The following is an 11,475-nucleotide window of genomic DNA, read 5'->3' on the forward strand; positions in this document are numbered from 1 at the left end:
GTGTAAGTTTCATCCGTCCCATCAGTTTTCTTCTAGCGAAGAATCAAGTATTCTTAAATAATTCAGCAAAGGCAATTACAAGAATCCCCAGAGTTCTACCTAGCCTCTGGCTGGTCAGCTCAGCGGGCTGGGCTGTTGGCCACTTCCTCAGCCGTCCTCCCCTCATTCAGCTCTAGCTTAGTTAGGAAACCCCCCAAGCCACCAGTAGACCGGGTCCACTGCTCCACCCTGTTCCAAGCCAGTCCATGATGCCCGAAAGGAAATCTGGCCAAGAAACTCTGGGGAAGAAAACAAGAGCTGTCCAAGAGGAAAAGTTTCTTACCCAATGATTTACTAAACACAACAGACCTATGCTAAGTGGAGATAAAGCCGGTTCTGTTCCTGCCCATAGGGGAAGAAACGTGTTAAGAAACAAAACTCTGCATTTCTTCATGCGCTAAGTGCTTGCTGCTACCCTACTGTGAGTGAAGCCCGATCAGTTAAATATGGTTCCATCCACCCGTGCAACATCTACCCCAGGCTCACAAGATAGTCTCCCAGCCCTGGCCCCTGCCCACACTGCCCAGTCACCTGGCTGCCCCCCCTCCTTCTAATCTCAGCTTAAAGGTCACTTTCTTTGAGAAGCGTTCCCTGGGCCCCCAAATCAGGGTGAGGATCCATTCCTAACCACCCCCGAAACAGCCTCTCTATTCCCCTGCTCCTTAGTCTGAGCATTTACCGCCCTAGATTGTAACCAGTGGGCCACTTGCCTGTCTCCCTCGCTGGAATCCTGGGAGGCCAGGGACTGTATTTGTCTTATTCACCACTGGGACCCACTGGCACATGGTAGGAGCTTAATGAGCGTTGGTTTAATAGTGAGTCCTAGGCCTTGTGCTGGGCACTGCGGACAAGGACATGAATCAGACACAGTCCCTGACCTTAAGAGGTTCAAAGTTCAGGGGAGGTAGAGGAGACAGAGCCAGGAAGAGATATCCCACAGTGCCCCGTGGTTGATGGCATCACAGAGATCTGAAGGAAGCTGTGAGAGCTGAATGCAGGGGGCAACTCACCCCACCCGCTTAGGAAAGTGTTCGCAGGAGGTAGTATTTGACCTGGGCCGTGAATGTGAGCTTGGCTTCAGGTGTAGAAGGGCCTTCTAGGCAGACGGAAAAAGGACACACTTGCATCCAGGGAACGGAGAGGGGTGCAATGCAGCAGGATTACCTGGCTAACGGGGTCCAGTTCCTGTGACCACACCCATCCCCGGGTCTGGCACTCAGAGCAGGCAGATAATTTGGAGCCCCTTCAAATCAATATTCTCGAACTATTTGTCCAGAATTTATTCGGTGGAAGGCAGGGAGAAACAGATTTAAATCGCTCTCCCCCAGTACCAGCCTCCCCCAGGTGTTAGTTTATGCAGATCAGATGCCTGGGATCCTCAGGGCAGGACACACCCCAGACGAGTCTGCCTCCGCCAGGAGGCTTTTGTTTTATTTATTTGTTTGGTTGGTCGGTTATTTTTTTGAGAGAGAGCACACGAGCCAGGTGGGGGAGGGCAGAGGGAGAGGGAGAGAGAGACATTTAAGCAGTCTTCACGCCCAGCACAGAGCCGGTCATGGGGCTCGATCGACCCTGAGATTATGACCTGGGCTGAAATCAAAAGTCCGAGTCTTGACCCACTGAGCCACCCAGGCGCCCCAGGAGTCTTTTTTATTTTCACGGAAGACCACCTTGTTCTTACGTAGATTGCATCTTTATGCTTTATCAACTCTGTCCCCGTGATATTTTAGCTCTCCACCCTGCATGGGTAGGTGCCCCCACCCTAACCTAGCTCTCCCCCTACCACCTCCTTCAGGCTTCCTGTGGTTTGAGTGCAAGGAGGTGTGGATCGAGGGCCTGCGCAGTTACCTCCTGGACTGGTGGAACTTCCTGGACATGGTCATCCTGTCCCTGTACCTGGCGGCCTTCGCGCTGCGCCTCCTTCTGGCCGGGCTGGCCCACGTGCACTGCCGGGATGCCCCCAGTGGGGCTGCCTGCCACTATTTCACCACGGCTGGTGAGTGCCCTCCCCCAGCTTGAATCCCCCAGTCCCTTCTCTCCCCTGGCTCTCAGCCTCATCCCCCATTCCACCCCGCACAGAGCGAAGTGAGTGGCACACCGAGGACCCCCAGTTCTTGGCGGAAGTGCTGTTTGCTGTCACCAGCATGCTCAGCTTCACCCGCCTGGCCTACATTCTGCCGGCCCATGAGTCGCTGGGCACTCTGCAGATCTCCATTGGCAAGATGATTGACGACATGATCCGGTGCGTACTCTCCCTGCTCAGAGCATCCTCCCCTGTCATAGACCCCACTAGATCTCCTTGTAGAATCCCCCAGCCCTCTGCCACCCACCCCTGGCCCCCACCCCTGTTGTAGCCTAACCCCCCCTCACGTGTGGCCCTAACTCTGCTGCTGATGAATCCTGTCCAGTAGGACTCTGACTCACTCATCCTTGAACCGCATCTCAGCAGAGACGAGGGGAGAGAATCCTTAGGCAGACTCCCCTGTGAGCATAGAGCCCAACAAGGGGCTTGATCCCAGAACCCTCCGATCATGACCTGAGCCGAAATCAAGAGCTGGATACTGAACCAACTGAGCCAGCCAGGTGCCCCCCGGCACCCTTTTAAATGACTTCTCCTTCCCCATCCCTACATTCTCTATTCTTAATAGTCACCAAATTGAATACTTGCCAAGAGACACTGAGTCTGGGAGGACTTCTCCCAAGGTGGAGGCTTTCTCAGACCCCTCCCCATCCCCTCTGCGGCCAGGTTCATGTTCATCCTCATGATCATCCTGACCGCCTTCCTCTGCGGCCTCAACAACATCTACGTGCCCTACCAGGAGACCGAGCGGCTGGGCAAGTATGCTGGGCAGAGGCAGGATGGGCCGCTAGGGGTCTGGGACGCAGTAGCCTGGAGCTTAGTGATCACCTCTGCCTTCCCCTCCTTCCTCACCCATTCGCTCATAATTCGTTGCTTGATGGGGCAATAATTAATTCACTCTCTCATTGATCCCCACTCATCCGTTTGTTAACTCGTTCATTTGCTCACTCCCTTTCTTCCCAAACTTAATCTTTTGAAAAATGTCAATCCCATGAAACAGTTAAAAGCACGGTGGACACCCATATACCCTTCACCTAGCCCCACCAATTGATGACGTTTTGCCACACTTTCCTCCCTCTATCGCTCTCCTTTTTCTTTTTTCTTTTCCTTGAAACATTCAAAAGTAAGTTGCAAACATCACGACATTTCATCCTTAAGTATTTCAGGAGACTTCCTAAGAGCATAACCATAAAACCATTATCATACTCAAAACATTTATTTATTTTGGGGCGCCTGGGTGGTTCAGTCAGTTAAGCATCTGCCTTCTGCTCAGGTCATGATCTCAGGGTCCTGGGATCAAGCTCCACGTCTGGCTCCCTGCTGAGTGGGGGGGGCCTGCTTCTCCCTCTCCCTCTGCCCTTCCCCTGCTTGTGAGCTCGCTCGCTCTCTCTCTCAAATAAATAAAATCTTAAATTTTTAAATTTATTTTTTCTTTTCTTTTTCTTTTTTCCTTTCTTTTTTTTAGGTAGGCTCTACACCCATGTGGGGCTTAAACTCATGACCCTGGGAGCAAGAGTCCCATGCTCCACCCACTGAACCAGCCAGATGCCCCCACACTTAAAAAAATTTAATATCAAGGGGCACCTGGCTGGCTCGGTCAGGAGAGCATGGGACTCTTGCTCCCAGGGTCATGAGTTCAAACCTCACACTGGGCATAGAGTATACTTTAAAAAAATTTAAATAAACAAATACTTTGATGTCCCAAATTATTATTTACTGTACAGTTCTTATTCAAATTTCCCCAGTTGCTCCCTCCCCCAGGAAAAAGTCTTTCTAGCTTTTTAAAGATCTGAAATCCAATCTGGGGTCATGTGTTACATTTTGTTGCCATTCCCTCTTTAGTCTTCTTTGATCTGCAACCTACCCTCTACCTTTCCTACATCTTTCACAACAAATGAACTTTGTTGTGAAAGTTCATTTCACAGCAAGGAACCACTAGTTCCTCGTGGTAAGATTCAAGTTAAGCAATTCTGGCCGAACACAACCGAGTTGATGATGTGGGTTTTCTATTGCGTCACGTCAGGAGACAGAAGACGTCAGTGTAGCCCACTGGCCCGCCTCCTGGTCTAGCAAACCTCCTCACTGTGAAGTTACCAAGGATGCTCTTTTACCAATGGAAAGATATGTGGAGACCGTGTGACTAACCTGTTCCCTTGCGACTCTGACTGGGTGGCTTTAGCACCGTAGATGAATCAGTCAACGCCATGGCGGCTTCAAGATGGTGATCTTCTACTGCCGTTCTTTCTTCATTTATGTGTGATGTCCTTTTATAAAGAAGTGCTCTCTTCTTTTCTGAAAATCACTAAAGATGCAAAGACTTTTTTTAAAATACAAGAATCCATTACAGTTCATTATTCTTCTTGATGCTCAGTTCTCCCCAAATATGGCCAATAATTCTTGTGTTTGTTTTTTCACCCATTCGTTGCCCATTTGTTCATTTGCCCACCTTTTATATCCATTCACCTTGTCATTCAGTTGTGAGGGGCTTTTTGTTATTGTTGAGTTCACACCTATTTACTGACACCTTTGTAGTAAGTCCTGTCCCCGGCACTGGAAGCAGAGACAGAGGAAGTGAGGCGGACCCAGTCTCATGAAGAAGATAGCCGGTGTGCACAAATAAGCTCGATCTGGGTGCCAAGAGCTGTGAGGAAGGAGGGCTTATGTTGGGAATACCCAGAGGGGAAAGCCCCTTCCTCCGCCTTAGGTAATCAAGAAAGATTTCATAGAGAAGGGAGCATCTGGACCCCACCTCTAAAGCTTATGGGCTTCAGAGAAGGTGTAGGGCATCTGGGGCAGAAAGGAAACATGCACCAAAGCAGGGGCATATGGCTGGAGAATCCCAAGGTGTCTTCCATGGTTGGCATGTGGAGGCAATTCTGAGAGAGGAAGCTGGAGACGCTTGAGGAGCCAGGTCATGGAGCTCATGAATGTCCTCCTGAGAAGCTTGGGCTTTCTCAAGCAGGCCAGGTTGTTCCCAGTGGACTTTCAAGCAATGATTCCATTATAGATTCTTCATGAGTGCAACTATGTGATGGTTTTATTGATGGTGCTAAAGGAGCCACGCTGGGGCTATCTATCTGTCAAGGCTTTGTCATTGGTTCCAGCGTAAATGGAGGCTTTATTCAGACCAATCCTCTTACTATGAACCTTTGGTCACATCCCACCTTCAGGATGCTAGCTTAAAGAAACTGAGCTTACACAGTTTAAACCATGAATCTTAGCACCAGATGCAGCAACCATTCATGCCAGCCTGCTTCGTGGGTCCGGGTGCTACCAGTCACTCCCCAGTGGCACAGGCAACATGAGCCCTCCCGTGCTGTTCATTCATGGTGACACCTAATTAAGTCAGAGACATTTCTGCTAACCATCTCACGGAGGTTGCATGGTAGGCATCTGGACTGAGAGCAATTAGGAGCGTTTAAAGTTTGACAAGCAGAAGTATGATACCTCCAATCAGCAATTAGAAAGAATACGTTGGATGCCTTGTGGAGGTTGGAATAAGAGACAAGAGACTGAAATCAGAGACCAGCCGCAGAGGCGGTTGCAGTAATCGAGGCCTGAACTGGTGCTGAGATGGAGGGAGTAAGACGGATTCACAAATAAATGCGGAAGGAGGGAGAATGTAGTTAGGTCTGTGAGTGACTACCAGACATGCACATTCGACTGGGAGTAGAAAAGGGAGTTCAGAAGGGCTTCCTGGAAGAGGTGGCACTGGAGTTGCTACTGCTATGGTCCAAATCACCATCCTCTCTCACCTAGAGCATGACAAGTTTCTTTGTTTCTTTCTTTTTTTTTTTTTAAGAGAGAGAGAGACAGCATGCACAAGCCTGGGGGGAGGGCTTGCAGGCAAAGGGGGGGAGAGAGAATCCCAAGCAGGCTCCACGCTTAGCGTGGAGCCCCACATGGAGCTCAATCCCACAACTCCGAGATCATGACCTAAGCTGAAATCGAGTCAGACGCCCAACCGACTGAGCCACCCGGGTGCCCCCACCACAAGTTTCTTAACTGGTCTTCATGCCCCCGCGCTCTCATGGCTGCATCCTTAGCACCTTTGGCACTACTATACGCTCAATAAATAGTGGTTTACTGAAAGAATGAGAGTGCGAACTCAGAAATGACAAGAGTCAGTACAGGCCAGGGCGGTCCAAAGGGCTTCATGGAAGCAGAACGCGCTTGGCTGCGTCCTGGAGGGTGAGGAGGAGTGTGTCTGCGTGGCCCTCAGGCTCTCCTCCCACCCCTCACATCCTGTCCTTTGCTCGGCCCTCCGCACCAGTTTCAACGAGACATTCCAGTTTCTGTTCTGGACCATGTTTGGCATGGAGGAGCACAGCGTCGTAGACATGCCTCAGTTTCTGGTGCCTGAATTCGTGGGCCGGGCCCTCTACGGCATCTTTACCATCGTCATGGTCATTGTGCTGCTCAACATGCTCATTGCCATGATTACCAACTCCTTCCAGAAGATTGAGGTGAGCTGAGGCCAGCTGAGGCCAGGGAGAAGGGACCCAGCGATGGAGAGGAAAGGATTGCAAGGAGTGCAAACACTCGGGTTCTGCTCTGCCTCCACTCTTGTCTTGTTTTGTGGTTTGGGGCAAGGGTTCCTTTCCAGGCCTCATTTCCTTCATCTCTGAAATGAGGGTCTTAGTAATGGCTCTTCTTTTCTCCAGACCCAAGTCTGGTGCTCTTTCCCTTTCATGGTTGGGAGGAGGGGTGCGTTGTGGAAAAGTAGATGGGAACATGAGAAGGGAGAGGGAAGATGGATGGGCTAGCGTTTGTGGCTGGAGAGCAGCCTGGGCAGGAACTGGATGTCAGAGGATGAAAGACAACGGGGAGGAAGAGAGAGAAGGGGGAGCCAGGCAGGGGAATGTGGGTGATAGATGGGAATGGGGAGAAGACAGCGGTGGGCACACTGCAGAAGAGGAGGTGTGGAGACCGGGGGAGCGTGAGGCAGACGGGGTGAGCGGGAGGGCTAGGTTCCAAAGTGGCCCTTGCAGAGCCCCTGCCTCCTGGCCCCAGGACGACGCGGATGTGGAGTGGAAGTTCGCTCGCTCCAAGCTCTACCTGTCCTACTTCCGGGAGGGCCTGACGCTGCCTGTGCCCTTCAACATCCTGCCCTCCCCCAAGGGCCTCTTCTACCTTCTCAGGTGATGCCCTCAGAGCTCTCACTCGCCTCCTCCCAAGCACCCAGCACCCCCCGCCCAGCTCCCTAGACCTGTCCGCTGACTAACCCCCTCCGAATCTCTCAGGAAAATTTTCCGCTTCGTCTGCTGTTGCTGCTCCTGCCGCCGAACCAAGAAGCCGGACTATCCGCCAATCCCCACCTATGTGAGTACCTCCTCTGCTTGTCATCGGTCTTGGTCACGCCAGGCCTCCAACTGTATTGTCTACACCGCCTGTTTGTCTGCACATCCCTTGTCTGTCTTTCTGGTACATTCCCCACAAAGCCATTTCCTACATCCTCCTCTCGCACCTGGCTGCCTGTCCCTGTTCCTGGATCTGGCCGTTTCCTAGATTTCCAACCATGGGTCACCCGACTTAAACAGAAGTCCCTACCACCCTGCCCCTAAGCCACAGGCACCCTATTTGGCTCAGACCTGTCCTGCAGCTTGAAGCAGCCGCTTGAGCCCTTGCTGAACCACAGAAGGATTGGGAAACCCGTACGCCCTAGAGCAATCCTTTTCAGTATTAAATTTTTATCACACTTATTACACAATCTTTTTGCCATCAAAAAGAAAAAAAAATAAAGGTCCAGACTTCAGACAAACGTCTTTGCCCTAAACTGAGCCAAGACACGGTTGAATGTTTAAAAACAAAACAAAACAAAAAAACCCTCAAGAAACCAAGGGAAAATGCCCCACAAACTGGGAAATTAAATGGCCGATGGAGGCCTGAGAGAGAAAGCCGAGCCTCCAGGGGGCTCCCTTACCTCTCGTTATCTGTTCCCTGACCCAGGCTTGGCTTGGGAGCCCCATCCTATTTCAGACCAGCGTTCAGGCCAAGTCTGTAGGAGGTCCTATCTGTTCCCTTTAAAACGTGTTACCTGAGGATCTCTCTAAGCTAGGGACTCTGGGCCAGCTCTGTGGGGGCCACAGGCCACCTCGGGAGTTCTGAGGTCCCCGGATCCCCTGATTGGTCCACAGTTTGTTCCACGAACACTTACCAACACCTGTGCTGGAAATAAAGATCTGCATAACGGCGGTCCCTCCCGGTGCTGCCAGCCTAGCGCTGCAGAAGGAAAGAGTAATTGCACAGGACAACGAGCCCATGACAGAAGCCCGGGGCGCTCCTGGAGCACAGAGGACAGGCCCCAGAGCCAGACTCAGGAAGCCCGTGAGAGCAGGACAGAAGCCTGGAGGGGTAAACAGGAGGTGGGTGGGCAGATAGTGGGGAGGGGAGTTCCCGGCACACCAAACTGCACGCGCTCAGCATGGGGAGAACGGGACGCTTACAAGAAACGAAGTGCCCAGGATTCCCAGTTCCCACCACTCCCTGGCTCCGGACGATCCCGTATGGACACCGCCTTCACCCTGATGGATCTCTGACTCCAAATCCTGGAATTATCACCCTTCTGCCCTGGTCACTTCCTGTTCCTGTCCAGGCTGCCGGGTGCCTATATGCAGACCGTCTGCCAGGGCTGCTCCCCGCAAGGATGACTGCACTTTTTCACCTGAGGTTGTAGCCAATTCGCTGAGCCTATGCCCTGTCCTCGACGGACGGAGCCACTGTGTCCCACCGGATCTCCCCACGCTAGTCGGCTGGACTCCCCCCACTGGAGTCCCACCCTTCTCCCAGCTGCCCCCACCTCACTAGCCTCTTCTCTGGTGATCAGTCGGATGTCCCTTCCCACCTGTCCTGCATCCTCAGGAAATGGCCTCCCTAAGTTCCTATTCCTTATTTTATACAAGGAAAATGCTTTATATACACTGTAGCTGTAAAAGGCCTATCATTCTCTCTCACACTTCTGCCTGCCCCAGCTTGGTCGATCCCATCTTTCCCCTGAGAATATTTAATAACATGCTTTGTTTTTTTAATGAGTAAATATGTTAACTATAAAATATTTAGAGAGACAATAAAACTAGATAAAAATACCTGTTTCCTAAGCAATTAGAGAGCCCTTACTCCCTCCCAGGGAAGTAGGCATTACTACCATTTCTGTCTTAAATTCGGAGACCCTCAGGCCTGAAGAAATCGAGTAACTTGCCTGAGGCGCAGAGCTGCTAAGTGACTGAGCTGGGATTTGGGCCTCTATCTTCCCAGTCTAGCGCTCTGCCTGTTACACCTCTGTTGTCTGTCCACTGTCTGCCCATCCACATGTCCTGCCTGCCCTCTTGGTACTGTTGTGGGGCCTACACCTGGACCCCAAACCAATCACTCCAATTTGCATGATGATTTCCATGCAGACACCTCCCCACAACTGCAGCATTTGAACAGCAGGGCTAACCTGGACTAACTCAAGGAAGCCAAGGCAGGGTTGGTGTGGCAGGAGAAAGAACTCAACTCAACATTTTTGTCTCTGCCCTCCACCCCCCTCTGTGCCCCCCCCCCCACCTCTCACCCGCCCACCCCAGCTCTTACACTCACCCTTGCTCAGCTTCTGCCTCCTTCTGCCTCCCAGGACTGCACCAGGGTCTAGCTATGTGGCCTTCAGGGACAGAAATGTCTGCAGACTTGGCCTCCATCCTTGATCATCTGGGGGAGGACACAATGATTACAGAATGGTTGCGGGCGTAGAGTCTCTCTCACCCTCTGGTCTTCCCATCCCAGGCCAATCCCGGGGCAGGAGCAGGGCCTGGGGAGGGACAGCATGTATCCTACCGCCTCCGAGTCATCAAGGCCCTGGTACGGCGCTACATAGAGACAGCCCAGCGGGAGTTTGAGGAGACCCGTCGGAAAGGTTAGTGGCTCCCCCCCAAGCCTTCCCCATTGCATTGCAGGAATAAGTACCACACCCAGGCTTACACCCTGCAGTGTGGCTCTCCTACTCAATGATTCTCTGAGCCATTCAGATATCTACTCCACTCATTTCATTCAATCCTTCGTTCCTGTGTTCATTGACTCATTCACTCTCTTACCCATTGGCTCAGTCACTTAACTCATTTTTCGTTCATTCAGTCACTAATTCACTCATTCAATCAACGTTCATGGCCACATCCCCTTTGTTCCGGCCTCATCTTGGAGGGAGGGGGGAATGTGTAGAGCAGAGACACAGGGGAAGCTTTCGGTCTGGTGAGACAGAGAAACCATCTTTGTAGGCAGATAGGGCTTAGTTAGGAGAGAACCAAATTGCAACGGGAGCCCAGGGGAGATAGAGAACCTATTATTTTGAGAGGCTCACAGGAAGGTAGAAGGATAGAGGACCAGAAATTGGAGAAAGCAAAGGTGTAACTCAGACTGGGCCCTGAGAATGGGTAGATAGGAATAAGTCTGACAAGGGCAGAGACACAAATCTCTATCCATTAAAAGCTTTCCCGTCCCTGTGACTCCCGATCCCTTCTCTGGCCCACAAGACGTTCCTTCTTTGTATCTTCCAAACTCATGACCACCTCAGTCCCACTCAGATTCATCTGCCCCCAGCCCGCGAGTCAGTCTCTCACTTTCTCCAGTTCTACTCCCTCAGGACCCAGAGGCACAATGTCCCTGGGGTTCTGTTGTGAGGGGAAAAGTGGTTCGGGGCAGGCTCATCTTCTGAGAGACCTCCCCATCAACACCTTCCCCCATGCCCCAGACCTGGGCAACAGACTGACGGAGCTGACCAAGACTGTGTCTCGCCTGCAAAGTGAGGTGGCTGGTGTGCAGCGGACTCTGGCAGAGGGAGGGACACCCCGACCACCCGAAGGTGCCAGCATCCTCAGTCGCTACATCACCCGAGTGCGTAACAGCTTCCAGACTGTGGGCCCTCCCATCCCTGAAACCCCCGAGCTGACAGTGTCAGGGATTGTGGGGACCCAGGTACGTTCAGAAACTGGGCTTCAGGATGCTGGAGGGGCTAGGACTCCAGCTTCTGGGGAGCCTGGCCCTTCCTCCCCAGCTCACGTGTTAGTACACAGGGAGCAAGAATCAGAGGCAGCTGGGGACCTGCCCCAGGAGGAAGATTTGGGGATCAAGAGGGGATCCTGACGCAGTGGGAGGGTCCCTCCTTCTGTTGCTAGGTAGAGCCAGCTAGATGGGTGAGGGTAGGTGTAATTTACTGGAAGACTCTGCTGCTTTACTTGCCTCAATAAAGCTTCTGTTCTGAATGTCAGATGCCTCCAGAGTGTGTGAGAATCTCTGTCTCTTCAGGTTTTGAGATTCCCCCTCCCCTTCGCCCCTGAAATGGACTCCTGTGGGGGAGCAGGACAGAGAGAAATGTCTTGCTCTGG

At 52.0% G+C, this 11,475-nt stretch overlaps 1 protein-coding gene across 1 annotated transcript in view; it reads left to right on the forward strand.

The window, feature by feature from the left end:
* XNDC1N (XRCC1 N-terminal domain containing 1, N-terminal like) overlaps positions 1–11,349 on the forward strand; it is a 39,483-nt gene extending 28,134 nt beyond the window's left edge. The window contains exons 16-23 of the mRNA XM_048217093.2: positions 1,835–2,035; positions 2,119–2,281; positions 2,786–2,878; positions 6,393–6,585; positions 7,133–7,260; positions 7,363–7,441; positions 9,881–10,010; positions 10,842–11,349. Coding sequence (XP_048073050.1) covers positions 1,835–2,035; positions 2,119–2,281; positions 2,786–2,878; positions 6,393–6,585; positions 7,133–7,260; positions 7,363–7,441; positions 9,881–10,010; positions 10,842–11,233 — 1,379 coding nt within the window. The 3' untranslated portion in view covers positions 11,234–11,349. The remainder of the gene's footprint in view (positions 1–1,834; positions 2,036–2,118; positions 2,282–2,785; positions 2,879–6,392; positions 6,586–7,132; positions 7,261–7,362; positions 7,442–9,880; positions 10,011–10,841) is intronic.
* The last annotated feature ends 126 nt before the right edge of the window (positions 11,350–11,475 follow it).

Source organism: Ursus arctos, unplaced genomic scaffold, assembly GCF_023065955.2.
Source record: "Ursus arctos isolate Adak ecotype North America unplaced genomic scaffold, UrsArc2.0 scaffold_22, whole genome shotgun sequence".
NCBI classification, from domain to species: domain Eukaryota; kingdom Metazoa; phylum Chordata; class Mammalia; order Carnivora; family Ursidae; genus Ursus; species Ursus arctos.